Below are 17,995 nucleotides of genomic sequence, written 5' to 3' on the forward strand. Positions count from 1 at the left end.
ATTTATTCTTATTTCCACATCTTACTTTCACGTTTTCAAAGTATTCTAAAAATATGATCGCAATATTTGATATTTCTGAAGCACGGTCATGTGACCTGGACCTGCACCATCCTGGCAACCAGCAACCGAGCACCTGGCCTCCTCCCACTGCTGACAAGCATCTCCGGGGATCTGGTCTCCGTGGCAACGGAAATAAGGCAGAACGGAGGATCCAAACTGCAGCGACACTGCATCTTTATATGTTGTTGCAAAAAGGTGAGAATACCAAACAATATCGGCTCACCTCTTCGCACAGCAGAGGCGGGTCGTCACATGGGCAGGTGTTCCAAACATGGCCGTCGTGCTGTGGAGGAGAAGAAGATGAAATGTCGCACATGGAAGGGCACAGAAAGGGAACGAAGTGTACCGACGACGCTAAAAGTGCAGCACCTGCCCGGACCAAATGTGTTTTATGTGACCAAAAAGTGAACCGTCGGCAAAAAGAGAGGCCGTGTGTGGTTTGTGAGTGCATGTGGTCAGCACTTCCTTTAAATAAACCATACATCCGTGTCCGAATGACTTCCTGCCGACTGATCGTCTTACTCTTTAAGTATCGTGTACTCGCCTCAAGCTGACTTCAGAGCAGATATTTGATGTACGGATTTGAATATTTGCCTCGTGTTGGGAAATTTATTTGTTAAGGTTTGTATACAAATTTAAACAATCCAATGACCGATCAGCCAGACTGGGTGAAGATCCAGAGCTATTTTCAGGCAACAGCCTGAGGTGACTTTGTGCAAGTACCTTTCATTTGCAGCATGGATAAAGAGTAGTGAACGCACACTTTGGCTAATTTAAAGTGGATATAAAATTCCTACACTATCAGAAAAAAAGCCTACTAGAACATCTGAACTTTAGTGTTAATCAGAGGCACTTCAATGCTGGCAGTGCAGACTCCTATTTAAAAATGAGTTTGCATATGATCGGCTTTTTCTGAATATGTCACATTGTTTTATAAAAGGGTGTGCACACTTATGCAACAACATCATATCAGTTGTTTTTTTTTAACCTCCCATTTAAAAAGATTCTTCATAGGCCACATCCTTGATTTATCTTGGCTTCATTTTTCTATTTCATAAACGTAGAATTTGAACAGGGGTGTGTAGACTTTTTATATCTCCTGTACATCATAGGCATCATCAACACAGAGCTTCTCAGCCCATAACTGCAGTGTTAGCATGGATTTACATTAGCTAACAGCGTCGCTAACGATCGTCTCCGATAAGCAGCACATGCTTGAACGTTTTGACAAATAATTGATGTTGGGGCAGACGCTCTTCGTTTGTGCTGGGCTTTGTGGCTGTGCACCACATACATGCAGTGTAGAGCACGGGTTATTGTGACTTTTGTTATTATTATAAATGTATTAAAATATTGTCCTTTCAAATGAAGAGAACAATTTAATCAAGTGTTTTGTTTTTTTAACCTAATTAGTATCAATGTACAAGTACAATGTATCATAAACACATTTCAATCAAGTAAATAACTTGTAATAGCTCAGTTTGGCCACTAGATGTTAGTGTCGAGCTATTGCTGGATATGTGGCTGCGACAGGACTCGCCACGGACTGGATTTATAATAGAAGGAATATGAAATGCATGGATTATTTTTTTTTTAATTGGGTGGTCTCCCAAACTTGCATTTATTATTTTACATTTGTATGTTAATTATCTATGAATTTAGTATTATTATTTTTATTATAATTGATGAATGCGTTGTATTATTTTCATTATTATTATTATTATTTTTTACAGCTCTCATGTCTCATTTGTCTCCGCTCTATATACAGTATATATTACATTATGTAAGCGCTTGCTAGACTTTTCCCTTCAAATATATGTGCTAACAAACAGGAAAAAAAAGTTAAAAGTCATTAAAGTGACTCATTAAAACGTTTGTAAACATCAATCAGGAAGTGAATGCATCATAATAAATTTAAGCCTGTATTATTATTTTTATTGTATTTTTTACCGATTAGGCTACCAAATGAAGTGATGCACTGTTCTAAGACATTTGGGGGGCAAACTCAAATTGTAGATTAAAGGGATGTAAACATCTTTAACCGGAAAGTAAACATAAGAAAAACACGTGCTGGTTTGTAAGCATGCTGGGATGCAAAAGGTTGGGAAGTCCTCGTGAAAAACACGACAATGCCGAAGGGAACGTCACAGGATGTTGCTCGGGGAACTGGCGTTGTCATGGAGACAGCATCGGGAAAAAAGCAAGGGGAGGGGTGTGGCGGAGTGTGATGGGATTTCCTCTAGGCCACGTGACCCAACATTCACCTTAACATTATTATTATATAAACTAAAAAATGTCTTGGAAAAAAAGAATAATCAAATGATTGTTATTTATATTTTATTTACAAAAGACTACATATAGGCAACTCTGAATCATTAAAAACAAAAAAAATGACTTTCAAGTTATCCCCACACTGCATTAAAGTATTCCTGATTAATCATCTCCACAAGTTATGACGATTAAGATAAATAAATATCTGGCTCTATAAAACGACTTTAACCACTGGACAAAAGAACATTTCAAGCTTGGCTCGTAAAGTTGTAGTTATACAGTAGACACCACACAGTGGACATAACATTAGGCACACCCAAACAATAGAAAGTGGTGGAATACCAATAACTGGTAATTGCAATAAAAATCAGCAAAAACCCGATTATTGGATGTCTGTAAAGATTATCCTGAGTGATTATCCGGCGGTGGGATTTTTTTAATTTTTATGGCAAATCTTTTTCCTTTTCAATTGTGGGCTCTCATTAAAAAAAACGGCTAAGATGCACACTTAATGTAACCCAGAACCAATATTCTGCCTTAATAAATATAATAATAGAGCAGAACTTATAAAGTGCATGCATGGGACCCCCAACAATTGACATTCTATTTCACACTTACTCCAGCAATAGCCATACATTGTCACAAGAGGGCGATATCGTTCTGCCTAACAAACAAAAAAAAGCTTCTTCTTCCCTCACCATTATGTCACGTGTCAAGACGAGCACTTTTTATTTTCGTCTTATGACAGTGTGCTTTTCTTTCTCCTCATATGAAAGTTACGAATGTTTAAAATGTTACTGTTTCCTTAGTTGACATGTATACGATACGTTTTGAAACAGTTTGGTGTTGTACCATGAGATATTTCGAATGGCTCAACAATGGCAGGAAAACGCATTATTATGTCCGGGTGTGCCTAATAACATATTCGTCACCCAATCAACATCGACGACTTTTTACTCCCCACGCTAAAGATATGTATAGGCACCATGAGAGGAATATATATCTAAACATTAGACAAGCGTTGATCGCATATATTTTCTCACAAAATAAATACTTCAAAAAATGTAAATGAGGATGAACAATAATACTTTTAACTTTGAATATTTACTCCAACAGACAGTAGTCACAAAAAGCTATGTTTTGCTTTTGGGTGAAATTTTAGGATGAATCTAAAATGTGTGATAGTTTCACTTCGTTCAACCTTTTGTTTGAAGATGTTGAACTGTTCAGTGTTTCGTTTCGTTTATGGTATCTATCGTTCTGTCCGACAATATTCGGTTTGAATCCGTAATGGTGTTCTTGATGTCAAAATGAGAACGTCAGGACTGTTTAACTCGAATTGAACCAGGAAATGTGTCTGTTAGCTCCTTGCACACATTCAACAGTTAAACATAATAACAAGTTTAAAGGTCAAACCAAGTTCCCTTTAAAATGTTGCACTGCATTTTAAATTCCTTCACCCCAATGCCCAATATCATATAACTTTCATGTGGAAATGATAGTTTATAAAATAGGCATTTACTGTCCTCGGATATGAGCAATAAGTTAAAAAATATGATCAAAATTAAAAAAAAAAAATAATAATAATGTCGCTATTGTCCCACTTTAGACGTCGGTGAACATCTTGGTGATATTCACGCAGTTTTGGCTATTGAATTGAGGCCGCTTGACGCCCTCCTCCACGCCGGCGTCGTCTCCCTTTCCGAGGGTGCTGGAAGAGGCGCGGGAGCCCCGCGGCTGCAGGTGTTCCGCGCCGGGCAGGTGGTCGCAGCTGGCGTCGAGGGCGCACGGCGGTTGCTCGTCGGCGTCCTTCTCGCGGTGGTAGAAGTAGTTGAAGTTGGACACGATGACCGGCACCGGCAAGGCGATGGTCAGCACGCCGGCGATGGCGCACAGCGAGCCCACGATCTTCCCCCCGATGGTGACCGGGTGCATGTCCCCGTAGCCCACCGTCGTCATGGTGACCACCGCCCACCAGAAGGCGTCCGGAATGCTGCTGAAGCTCGACGTGGGGTCGTCCGCCTCGGCGAAGTAAACCGCGCTGGAGAAGAGGATGACTCCGATGAAGAGGAAGAAAATCAGCAAGCCCAGTTCCCTCATGCTGGCCTTGAGGGTCTGGCCCAGGATCTGGAGCCCCTTGGAGTGCCGGGAGAGCTTGAAAATTCGGAAGACCCTCACCAGGCGGATGACGCGGAGGATGGCGAGGGACATGGCCTGCTGGCCCCCGTTGCTCTCCGTCTCGGCCAGCTCGGTTCCCAGCGTGATGAAGTAAGGGATGATGGCCACCACGTCGATGACGTTCATGATGTTCCTGGAGAAGGAAGTCTTGCTGGGGCACGAGAAGAAGCGCACGAGGAGCTCGAAGGAGAACCAAATGATGCACAAGGTCTCGATGACGAAGAAGGGGTCCGTGAAGGGGTTCGGCGCGCGCGAGGGGCCACCAGCGGTCATGCTGGAATTGCGGCTGAGCCGCGCGGATTGCTCGCGCTCGTCGCGGAACTCCGGCAGGGTCTCCATGCAGAAGATGACGATGGAAATGAGGATGACGAGCACGGACACGATGGCGATGCCCCGCGCCGGACCCGAGCTCTCCGGGTACTCGAACAGCAGCCAGATCTGCTTCTGGAAGTCGTTCTTGGGCAGGACGCGCTCCTCCTCCTTGATGAAGCCTTCGTCCTCTCGGAATTTCTCCATCGCGTCCTCGCCCAGCTGATAGAAGCGAATCTCCTCGGAGAAGATGTCGATAGGCACGTTGACGGGTCTCCGGATGCGCCCGCCGGACTGGTAGTAGTAGAGGATAGCGTCGAAGCTGGGTCGGTTCCGGTCGAAAAAGTACTCGTTCCGAAGAGGGTCGAAGTAGCGCATCCTTTTGCGGGGGTCGCCCAGCAGCGTCTCCGGGAACTGGTTAAAAGTTTTCAGCTGCGTCTCGAAGCGCAAACCCGAGATGTTGACGACGACGCGCTCGCAGCAGCCCAGCTCGTACCGGCCGGAAAGGTGCAGGTTCGGGCTATGGTTTGGCGTAGCCCCCTCCGGCATGTTCTCCGCCGTCATGTCGTCGTCGTCGTCGTCATTAATGAGCCGCCGCTGCAGGTGCCCGGAGAAGGAGGCGGGAGACGGGATCACGCCCGAGTCCCGGCGGGCCGTACAGGTGGCCTGGAGGGAGGTGGGAGGGGTGGAGTGACGCGGCACGCCCTCCCACAAAGCCCGGAGAGCTGAGGTCGACCAACCCGCCTAACCACCGTCAGCCATCCTTGCGCGCTCGTCCACACAATGACGCGCTCGGCTCGCTCCAGCGTGCAGGATTCCAAACACGAGACCCCCCCCCCCCCCCCCCACACACACACCACCACCTTTTTAGTTATTTATTCAACTAAGAAGTAGGATACAAAGATCAATGAAATAGTAAAAAGTAAATTATAGAAGAATGAAGGGAGAAAGAAAAAACGCATTCGCTTTACTGTTAAGCCTTTCTGGAGTTTAATCTGAAAATAGTGCACACTATACCAATATTTCTTGTTGGACACCTTGGGCATGCTGAAACATGTTGCACATTCAAATCATCATCATCCATTTGAATTTTCTCCATTTTTTGGTAAATTGCATTCTAATACTTGTCAGCAGGGCTGGACTGGCCATCTGGCTTACAAGGCAGATGCCCGGTGGGCTGGTGTATTTTGGGGCCAATGTGGTGCTATTCAAATATTATTTTCCTCAATTTTACCCCGAGGGACTGGCCCACAATTTAGAAGGAGTAGCCCATCCATCCATTTACAATATAGAGTGCAAATTGAACCAATAAACATCAGTGGTAAAGCTATGAGGTAGCCACGGGTGGTCAGTAATCGGGCTGTGCCGGCGGGCCTAAATCAAAATGCCAAGGCAGATTATAGTCCAGTCTTGCGTGTCAACTGTACTTTAATTTTGAACAGTCAAGCCCAACTTAAAAACTAATAATAATAAGTCCGTCTTGCCAAGAATTGTTTTTACTTGACTCCCGTTAACTGTAGGGGTGTGTAAAAAAATTGATTCTCATTTTGTACGATTCAGAATCTATTTTAAATGTCCCAAAATCGATTTTATTAAAATTATTTTATACTGTCTTGCCTTTGTCTGTGTGTGCCTTTATTTGGAGTGCTGTTCATGTTGTACCCAATTTGGCCACTTAGGGGCAGTGTGGTTCCACGCGGTCTAATACACTGTTAAGTTGTAGCCACATTAGAGAGTAGAAGGAAAAAGTCACGATCAAGATAATACAATAAATGTTGTTTTTTCGCAGTGTGGAGTGCCGCGAGTAGTGCGCTAATTAGCATTAGCGTGTCAGACCTGGAGTAGATCATTACGATTCCTTGAACATCTATAAATTGAAGCAAAAATCATTGTCAATCAAATCATTTTGAAGCAAAAATTGTCCTTAATCAAAAATCGATTCTGAATCGAACCGCAGACCCAAAAATCGGAATCGAATCGAATCGTGAGACATTCAAAGATTCCCACCCCTAGTTAACTGCCAGCACTGACCACATGCTAGTTAGCGAGATCAGGCATAGGCAACTGGTGGCCACATTCTGAGAGGTTCTCGATTATTTTTTGGGGGGGGAAAATGCCGAGACATTGACAAATGTAATTACCATTGTTAACCACAAGAAGGCAGACATCGCTCACCCTCAACCCAGAGGCTGTAATGTGCGTCAGAGAAGAAGAGTGTCACGGCCACCACAACACGGTCTCAAAAGCACACAAACAGCAGCTTTTAAAAAAAATTTTTTTTTAACACTGACAGTTTATTCGAAGTGCATGAGAAGTTAGTGAATTTGTGTCCTCCCCCCCCTAAAAAATATAATCACTATGACAACTGCGTACACATGGCGCAAACAATTGGACTGGGGGGATTTTTTTATTTGTATTTTTTAAACGAGATGTGATATGGAACCATGATGCATTAACGCTGACAAAACAATGAGGCTGGCATAATCCACTAAAATAGTTTGGCTAAATAAATAAATAAAATAATAAATAATAATAATAATAATAATAATAATAATAATAATAATAATAATAATAATAATAATAATAATAATAATAATAATAATCGTTCAGTAGTTCAGAATTACAGTCAAAATTAAGAATAATCCATTCACAGAGAAACAGCTTTATGCTCCAAACAAAGATGAAAAGAAAACAAATGATATGGGCCGGATCAGGCCACGGGTTCTTGCGCATGCGTGCAGGTGTAACCTAATGTTGTGTCCCTGTGAGTCCCGTGACGAAAACGGCAATTGATAGTGGCTGTCAGCTTGGCCTGCCCCAAAGCAGACGGATGCAAACTGAGACGCCGTCGTTGCTCTCCGAGGTTCTGAACAGCAACCCGACCTCGCTCGTCAACGTGTCACGCGCGCACACGCACACAAACAAAGACACGCGCTGAGATTAGTCACTATGCATAAACCAGCACACAACAGCTAATCAGCATTTTCTATTTTCCGCTCACAAAATCAGCATGAAGATACGTCCCGCGTGTGCGCCTTTGTCAGCGCGCGGTTTGTTTCCAGCTTCATCAAAGGCGGCTGACATTGTGTGCGGTGAGCAACACGGGTGCGAGGGGGGGAAGGGAGGGCGGGGCGGTTGAGAGTGGGGCTGATTATTAATGAATCCAAGTGGGATTCAAAAGCGTTTTTTTTATGCGTGCGTGGCTCATTTTCATTTCAACGTGTTCAAACCTGGAGAGCAAAAGAAAGAAAGAAAGAAAGCAGAAGCCGAGCCTGCCCAAATATGGTAACGCACTCAACATGCACAAAATCCTCTTAAAGGGATGCCACTGATCTCCCGAAAACCTAATGACCTCTTTTGCTGCGGCTGAAAAAAAAAAAAAAAAAAAAAAAGGAAGAGAAAAAGGAAAAATCATAGAGAAGTGAAGGCTAACCTTTCTAGTCTGGTTGCTAAAAACAAATACAAGCAAAATGAATGCTTGCAGCTTCATTTCCCTATACAATCTGTCAGCACAGTAAATATGATAAGTCTACACACCCCTGTTGAAAAAAAAAAAAAAAAAGGACACTCTGGAAGTCAGCTCAATATATTTTTCATTAACTCATTCACTGCAATTGACGGCTATAGATGTCAAAAATTTATTTGAACTATTTCTATTCAACATTTTTTCCACTTTTGTTAACAACAGGATGAAAACCTAGAATTTTTTTTCTAGAACAGATATAAAAATTTGTGATTAATCGTGAGTTAACTATTGAAGTCATGCAGTTAATTACAATCAAAAATTGAAATCGCCTTTTCTAAAATAAGAAAAAATTAACCGCATGACTTTACTAGTTAACTCATTCACTGCCATAAATTAATTTTAATTAAAAAAAATTAACAAATGAATTGAAATCAGTTTTTAAAAAAACTACTTTTCTACAGCGGAAATAAAAACAAACAATTGAAAAGATGTGGTTGCACAAGTGTGCACACCCTCTTATAAATAGGATGCAGCAGGGTTTAAAATTAGCCAACCACATTCAAACTCACATGAAAGTGCCTCTAGTTAACCCGGATGTTCTAGTAGGCTTTTCCTGACTTTTTTCCTTTCTAACAAAAGTCTGACTGATTGCTTTTTCGGAACTGTTCACAATTCCTTCCACTCAGGGTTGGACTGCCCATCTGGCACACAGGACAGATGCCCGATGGGCCGGCATCTTTTAGGGGATATGCGGTGCTATTTAATTGAATTATTATTCGGTATGTTTGGGACGACGACGAAACAGAAATATTTTTGGAATTAATTAAAGAAGTGAATATTAATGCTAATTTAGATATAAAACAGTAAAGAAACGCTACGGTTTATCAAGAATTACAAAAGAAAACTCATACGACGTCATCGCATGGCGCAGTCGCTTCCTGGTCTTCTTCTTTTAAGGTACTGGCGGATCACATCTCTATGGTGTATAGCGCCACCTACAGCGGCGGAGTCCCCTCTCAATATTCGCAAAAGAGGAACAGATGAAAACGGGCATAAGTCGCATTTTCAGTCAATTCGCTTCAAATATTCAAACCGATCGGATGGAAACATGACTGCTGCGACTTTTCATCATCTCCAAGCTTCGTTGTTCAAGTTACTGACATGAAAATTGAGGTCACAAGCAACATCCAGGCAAAAGTTTGCTCTCGAGTTGGTCTCCATGGCAACCAAAACACTGAGCGTTGTTGTTTCCCCCCCCCAAGGGGAAAAGGAGTTTGAGTTGAAGACGTTACATAACTTCCGCTTTGGCTTGCGCGGGAGTAAGTCGACTTAGAGATTTTGTGTGACGCGCTTGCGAAATGAACGATGTTACATATCGGGATTAAGCGCAGGAGGCTTCTGCCGTCCGCGTGTCCGTACGCGAAAGCGAGGCCACTTAGCACCACGTCCAGATAAAAGGCTGAGAGGACCCTGGAAGAGACGCTCCGCTTTCAACGGAACAATCCGGCCACTCGTCATCTGCTCCTTTGATGCACTTATTTATTGAGGTCACGCTCCGTTCAAACATGGCGGCTCTTTGCGTCTGGACTTGTGCGGCGGCTCGGGGTTCTGAGTCCGCATGGCGAGTAAAATTCCGGAGGATTGATGGTCGTCGGGGGGGACGTTTCCACGCCAGGGAAATGCTCCGATGAGATGGAATGCACGGGGGGCCGGAGAGAGCGAGAGAAATCGCATAAAGCTTCTTTCAGGCCAGCGTTGTAAATTCCCACGCTCTCCTCCGCCGACTGGTTATTTACGTCCACGGATCGTGCGGCCATTTCTCGCTTGATATATGCGCGTTCGAGCATGCTTGTTAACATTCAACATGAGGTATACCTGTACAATGGAAACTTGATGAGAATTATATATAGTAGGGAAACCCTGTAATGAGGCTTTACGCAATCTTGTTCGGCCGAGGAATTGAATATTTATGCTTATCATCAACTAAAAGTGTGAAATGGAAAAGTCCTTCATCTACAGGTACATACCACCGTGCGGCTCTCTTTCCTACATTTAAACAAAATGAGGGGAGCCGCTTCCATCGGCCGGCAGTCAGCTGCATTCCCCTCCCACCACGCCCACTTTTACCTACTAAAAGAAAGCGCGTGCTTAAGTTTCTTCGTCTTTGTCATCTATGGAAAGCGACAACTCTCGGCCCGCTCTTTGAGTAACGAGGCACAAGGATTTATTCGCCACGTCGGGTGCGGCTGTCACAGCCCGGACGATCAATAACAACGAGAGAGAGAGAGAGAGAGAGAGCGGAATCGATCGGGTGCTCATACATGGGCCGCCATGTCTGCCAGAGCGGAATCATTACGCGCTCACACAATCGGCCGCCGCGAGGCAAGGTGAAGGCCAAGGTCGTAAATAGCGCCGGGCGCTTTTACTCGGCGCGATGAGAAGCGGCCGGGTCCGAGGTTAAACGGGAGCCGTTAGCGTTGATTTGTCTGGAAGCCGACGGGCTGCTAAAGCGGCCGGGCCTGCTTCGGTATGACGACCGGGCAAGAAGAAAAAAACGCTAGGATGCTAATTGAGGGCTCAAGTGTTTTCAAAGGGATTCTTATCCTATTGATTTTCGCACCGTTAGCAGCCAATCTCCTTCATTCTCGGATGCATTTCAACACTTGTTTTTCACGGTTTGGCAAATGTTGAGAAGGAGAACGCGTTCCCGCTTGGCACTTAACTGGTGACAATTTGCAACTCACCTCGAGACTTTCCAGCTCTATTGATTTTGAATCATGTCTACTACAAGAGTGTTTCCCCGACAGGTGTGCCACGGGAAATCATCCAGGTGAACTTAATTGGTCTGAAAGTTGATCGGTGAGTAAAAATCGTTAGCCCAACAACATCATTGTCTAAGTCGCTTTTAACTTTCCGTCACAATATCAATAAAAAAATCCAGGTTGTGATCATTTGAAAAGTTTGACTCGACTCTTGTTGTCTGTAGAAATGCTTTTTCTTGCGCATTTCGATTCTCATAAGAATTGCGATTCTCATTTAGTACGATTCAGAATCAATTCTAAATGTCCCAAAATCGATTTTATTTAAATTATTTTATACTGCCTTCCCTTTGTTTGTGTGTGCCTTTATTGGGAGCGCTGTTCATGTTGTACCCGATTTGGCCACTTAGGGGCAGTGTGGTTCCACGCGGTCTGATACACTGTTAAGTTGTAGCCACCTTAGCGAGTAGAAGGAAAAAGTCACGATCAAGTTATTCCAATAAATGTTGTTTTTTTTGCAGCGTGGAGCCGTTCTTTTGAGTTGATAAAAGTGCCGCGAGTAGCCCACTAATTAGCATTAGCGAGTCAGACTGGAGTAGATTGTTACAATTCCTTGAACATCTATATATTGAAGCAAAAATCATTGTCAATCAAATCATTTTGAAGCAAAAATCGCCCGCAAGCAAAAATCGATTCTGAATCGAATCGCAGGCCCAAAAATCGGAATCGAATCATGAGACAATATTATATATATTTTATAGCTCCATCCTGCAGTCTGGCAGTATAGTGCATTTCCGCGTGTTTGCTTTGTACAACCTCTGCTCTCATTGCAAGAAAACTGAAATGGCAACTCTGTGTTTCCCAGTAATGGGATTCAAAAAGAAAAGAAAAGCTGAAGACAGGTGGTTGCTATTCCAAACGACATTCCGCCAGTGAAACGTGACGGCCAAGGAGAGCAGGTGGGTCCGGAAAAAGGATAAACAAACCCCTTAAGGGAGGATCTGCTCTGCTCCCTGTATGACAATACAGTAATATAGTAATAGATTGGCAAGTTGCCCCCCAAGCGCTGGAATACCCGCTCTCCGTCCACCCTGAGTTCAGACGGCTTTTTACGGAGGGGGACGTATAGAACAGATTGCTAATAACGATTGATTGCGGACCCTTCACGGTCGTTTGCATGTTTTGGAGCAAGCGGGAGAGCGAGAGACAATACGGGCCGTCTGGGAGTCGCTTCCATTCCGGTCATGGACTTTGAGCTGCGTTTAAATCTAAAAGTCAATCAAAATAAAAACAATGTGGGAAATTGGCGGCAGGTTCAAGACTGCCATTGACATAGCCATTAAATGAGGAGTTGTGGCGATGGGCTTTTTTGGCAAGCACACATTTAGAGAGAAGTAAGCGTTGGTGTCAAAAGCCACTAGATTCACTGTTCTTCTTCATCTCTTATTTACTGTACTTTTACATAGTGCCCCCTAGTGTTCAGACTGGGACACCACGTAACTGAAATGCCTTGTGTTAGAATCGACATTGGAAAGTGTCGCATGATTGCTTTGCCCTTTAATGCTTTGTTGTTACGTTTTGTCAATTTTATTTTCTGATTAATTACCAGGCAACTTGCAAAGGTGAACATTGCAAGCATTTTTGCTTTTTGTTGGTGACCAACTGACTTGATTTAAAAAAACTAATTAGAACTACTTGCAAGTCAACAGATTTCGTTCAACTTTTTTAAACAATACATTTCAGTGTAGATAAATTTGGTCAATTATGATCAATTGGTAATTAACTCATTTAATTGCCATAAATTCATTAAAAAATAGATTATTAAAAATTAGGGGCAAGAGGCAATATTTTTTTTTTAAATTTGAATTAATCGCATGACTTCACTAGTTAACTCACGATTAATAAAAATTTGTTCTAAATGTACAATAAAAAAATCTCGTTTTCATACTCTTGTAAACAAAAATGGAAAAAAATGTTAAACTAAAATAAATGTTTTACGTTTATAGCCGTCAAAGGCAGTGAATGAATTAAAAAAAGAAAGAACATATCATTAACAATTCGGGGCATCAGACAATTAAAGTTTTAATTGTAATTAATCGCATGACTTCAGTAGTTAACTCGTGATTGATTACAAATTTAATATATGTTCTAAATGTACAATAAAAAATTCTAGGTCTTCATACTCTTGTTAACAAAAGTGGAAAAAAATAGAAATAGTTCAAGTACATTTTTGACGTTTATAGCCGTCAATGGCAGTGAATGAGTTATTTAATGAATATTATTTTATAATAATTATTTTTATAGAATTGTTAAATAATTAATGTATTATATGAAATTATTAGAATTATGATTAAAAAAAAGATATATATCCATTTAAACTAACCCATGTCTTGGAACACCCAACATTCAAAAAAAGGACTGTTTTTGCTCCTTGCTTCCTTATTTCATTCTCTGCAGCTAATTAATTCCGCTCGTGAGCGCGAGACACGACTCGCAAGCGTGTGAAGCACACACTTCTCAACGGAGCAGATGGGCCGACGAAAGTAACCCCTGACGGGTGCCAAATCGCAGCGCGGCGAGGTGGCAGCAAGCCGTCGGGCGGGAACGCGGCCCGCAAGGAGTCGTGAAGTGGGGGCTCACTTCAAAAATTGTTGGTGCAATAAGAAACAGCACGCATATGTTTGGTCAAGATTGCTCTTCTTTTTTTTTCCAGCTTGAGCACTTGGAGTGGAAAATATCGACAGCTCTTGAGAAACGTTACAAGGCAAATTTATGGCCATTTAGCGGGAAATGAGGTGTTCCAGTGCGAGCTGGCCCGGACGCAAAGCAACCTTGACTGGAAAATTCATGAGGGGAAATACACAAGTGTGTCATCATTTCTGTACACCTGCGCAATCTAATGCGATCTAATACAAAAGCCGTCTCAAAGGGTGCATAATATGGAAAATTTACTTTCTACTTGCTAGTATACAAACAGCTGGGCCTCTGGCATGCCTGCTCACCCATCATGTGTGAAATTAAATCTTTTAGTCATCTACCTGTCTCTAAAAATGTGACTGTGAGTGAGCCATATCAAAATGTGATGTCACAGTTTGGCTCATTTACATAAAACGTCCCTCCCACCAAGTAACAAACAAACAAACTACTGTACACAGAAGCACGACTACGGCAAAGCCAAAAAGGTAAGCAGAGCTGCAGTGTTAACACATATTAGCCAACAGGGTTAACGGCATTAAACCCTTTCCACACACTTAGCAGGGCGCAGCATACTGTTGTCAAATGGTTGCTGCTGTGTGTGCGCCCTCCCCTTTAGAGCAGCAACATCTGTGTAACTACTAGGGAACATCCTATTAAAAAAAAGAAGAGTCGGCAGAGCGCCTCCGATTGGAGATGATATGACGGACTTTTTTACTGAAATTAGCAAAGTCAGGGTGCGGTCTAACAGGTGGTAACATATCCACGTTCACTTCCTGGTAGACTGCTACGTCAGCAATTCCAAATATGGGCATGCTGGCAACTAGTCATTGCAACTCTTTGACACTGAGCGAGTGCAGTGTGAAAAGGGCTTGGGTATATCAACAGCAATATCAAACAGCAAAAACTCACTAGCTATGTTGCTGGTCACATTTTAGAAAAATAGTCAGTAGTTGGTGGCATTGAATTTGCTTCATCACAACACTGTAGATCCAGGAAAATAGACAGGACGAGGAGGCGTGGTTCCAATAGGAGAGGTAGACTCGTCAGAAATGGCCAATACGACTTCATGAGACGTTTTTTGTTGTTGTTGTTCCAATAGATTGCCACATAATAACTGACATCTTCGCAGTTCACACTTCACAAATTCATGTTGTTGTTTTTCGTGAAATGTTCCCCTCGGTATTCGCTCAAAAACTATTTATTTATTTATTTACTATTATAATACTATTTTTGTTTGTGTCACAAGATGCCGCCAAAGCCTAGTCTAAAATAAGAAAGTAGTACACTCTAAAAACAGTTAAGTTAAAAATAATGGGTGAAAAATTGATCGATCCTCGACTTGGGTCAATTTGACCCAACTTTGAGTCAAGAAATGGGTCTTGCAGCGTAAAACAACTGATAAATATTGGTCAGATCTTTTACTTGGGTCAAAAAATTGGGTCATTTTGAATAAAACAACCCAGAAAGTTGGGTCAAATTGACCGATAGAATGGATTGGTCTATTTTTTTTTATCCATAATTGGGTGATTTTTAACCCAACTGTTTTTAGAGTGTAATACACTTTAAAAAGAGAATAGTTGAACCATTTTAAGATTATAAATAGAATTGTTGACCAACTTAAAAAACAATTGGATTAAGTTAGTGATTATGAGTTCATTAAACTTAACTCATTTGTTGCCATTGACGGCTATAGACGTCAAAAATTCATTTGAACTATTTCTATTAGTTTAACATTTTTTTTCCACTTTTGTTAAGAGTATGAAATCCTAGAAAAAAATATTTAGAACAGATATAAAATTTGTGATTAATAATGAGTTAAGTCATGTGATTAATTACAATTAATTTAAAAAAGAAAAGAAAAGATTACTAAAAATTGGGGCTTCAGGCAATTACATTTTTTAATCATAATTAATTGCATGACTTCACTAGTTAACTCACGATTAATCACAAATTTGATATCTGTTCTAAATGTGCAATAAAAAAAATATAGGTTTTGATACTCTTGTTAACAAAAATGGGAAACAATTGTTAAACTAATAGAAATAACTCAAATGAATTTTTGACATCTATAACCGTCAATGGCAGTGAATGAGTTAATATCTTCACTTTGGACTAACTTAATTCAATCGTTTTTAAACTTGAATTAAATGTATCCAATCGTTTAATGAACTCATAATCACTTCAATTTAATATATATTGACTTTGACTTAATTCAATCGCGTGTTACCACTTGAAGCGATTTTTTTAAAAGTTGGTCAACAATTCAATTTGTAATTTTCAGTTGGTTCAACAATTCTCTTTTTAAAGTGTACTAATTGGTTAAGGAGGTCAATTGAAACAATTCATCTCCACTAAGGGACAATATTTGCCTGCCGGGAAGGAACTAAATTTAATCTGGGTTACTGCATACTCTCTGGAATGTTTTTTTTTCTTTCTTTTATAAACATTTTTTGGCGGGTGTAAATGTTTTTCCACCATTAGCGGCAGGCCTCGGCCACTGTCCCCTGTGAATTGCCCCGTTTCTATTTTTTCTTCCCAACAACAACAAAAAAATATTTCAGCCCAGAAGACGATTGTAAAACAACTTGAAAGCTGTTCAAATTGGCAGCAAACAGATGGCGGGAATCTCTTCTTTTTTTACCCTTTTTTTTTTTTTTTTTTGCGGCATGCTAGCAGCAACCACGGTAACGGCGCTAATAGCACGGGATGGCGGGACCTCGACTGATGCGGCATTTCCATCCAGGCTGTGAAATGAACAGTTTAAGAACACATTTCACAGCCGGATGAGTCCACCGTGCTTCGGCAGCTGCGCCCGCCTCTCCGCGCACACGCACACGCGCACGCGCACGCACGAACAGAGTGGCAACATATGCAAAGCAGGATTACATCCTACTTTTTGGACTTTCATTTGGTGCCAAGGCAAAGGAAAATCCAGGCGGAGTGTTCGCCCACTTGCTTTCATGTAGACACCAAACAACACAGCTGCTAATGATGATGTGTGTGTGAGCGTGTCGGAGGAAAGTTTTGCTTGTGTTTCGCGCTTGTAATTTATGTTTAAATTCCATCCGAAAATCCGTGGCTGCGTTGATTAAAAAGTACAGCAGCGACACTGTAACCATGACTGTGGCCCCTCCCCCTCCGTCTGCATTGGAATTTTTACCCACGTGGAGGCGTGGGCCGGCGATCCAGGTCAGTGGAGATGACGACAGAGTGGGAAAAGACCCCCAGTGTCGATGCAGAGATTTAATTGGCATAATGAGGATTTCCTCTCTCAATGCCAAAGAGGAAGCGTTTATCCGGATGCGGGATTTCCCTAAAGGCGCGGAAACCAGGACACGTCGTGTTTAGGAAGTTTGAGCGCTTTTGTCTCATCGCGCCGCATGATGCAAAAAGTCACGACCGCTTGAGATTGGAAGCTTTTATGCAATCCAAAAACAGAATGATTTAATGCACTTTTAATGTGAGAGATCCTTTGATGTTTTGTGCCTCCACAAACAAGATCACAATTTGACAGTTCTTGCTGTAGACCCTTAAATCCAACGCGACCCAGAAGCATGTGAGTGCGAAACAATAGAGGGCCTAGCACTGACGAGATAGACCGATATGGGTTATTTCAGGACCGATACCGATCGTTAGTAGTCAAAAAAAGCCGATATCTAGGGCGAGGTATTGATTCTAATTTTCCTCAATCGATTCAATTTCAAGTCACAAGAGTTCAGTTCGATTCTATTGAGATTTTTCCCGATTCGATTCACTTCCGTTCAATCCGATATCGAATAATTATGGAACATCAATTCATGATCAATACTCCTTAAATATTAAATTTCAATAATAAAGTACATTTTGTGGAGGCAGTAACTGGTCAAATGATTTAGTTTATTTATGAAAGGAAATCGTTTTAATCACTTAAGTGTTACACAAACATTGATGAGAGGAAAATATTTTCATAATTCTAATTCAATAATTGTAAATAAAACCTAAAATGATTCTGAATGATCTTAAAGTGCAATACTTCAGGCCTCCCATAAACGTAATACTTTTAAATTCATGAGGACAGTAAATTTCAAGAAAATAGTAAGACACACAAAAAAATTGTCCTTTAAAATGATATTTTCTTGAGAATTTATGGGGAAAAGAGATATTTAAATAATGGATTAATGATTTTATGAACCGATATTGGGCTCGAAAAGAAAAATCTATTCAATATCGATTATTCGATTTTTATACCCAGCCCTACCGATAACCGATATTTGGA

General features: G+C 41.6%; 2 protein-coding genes across 4 annotated transcripts in view; both read right to left on the bottom strand.

The window, feature by feature from the left end:
- LOC147167598 (potassium voltage-gated channel subfamily A member 2) overlaps positions 1–17,995 on the bottom strand; it is a 60,722-nt gene that overhangs the window by 8,805 nt on the left and 33,922 nt on the right. For all 3 annotated transcript variants that reach the window (XM_086087203.1, XM_086087201.1, XM_086087202.1), the window contains one exon: positions 284–343. The gene's annotated coding sequence lies outside the window, so the exon portion shown is untranslated. The remainder of the gene's footprint in view (positions 1–283; positions 344–17,995) is intronic.
- Positions 2,475–5,601, bottom strand: LOC147167599 (potassium voltage-gated channel subfamily A member 3-like). The gene has a single exon (XM_086087204.1). It carries the CDS (start codon positions 5,380–5,382, stop codon positions 3,937–3,939), a length of 1,446 nt encoding a protein of 481 aa, XP_085943330.1. The 5' UTR covers positions 5,383–5,601; the 3' UTR covers positions 2,475–3,936.

This window comes from Leptonotus elevatus, chromosome 10 (assembly GCF_054856555.1).
Source record: "Leptonotus elevatus isolate MCC_2025b chromosome 10, RoL_Lele_1.0, whole genome shotgun sequence".
In the NCBI taxonomy this organism is placed as follows: Eukaryota; Metazoa; Chordata; class Actinopteri; order Syngnathiformes; family Syngnathidae; genus Leptonotus; species Leptonotus elevatus.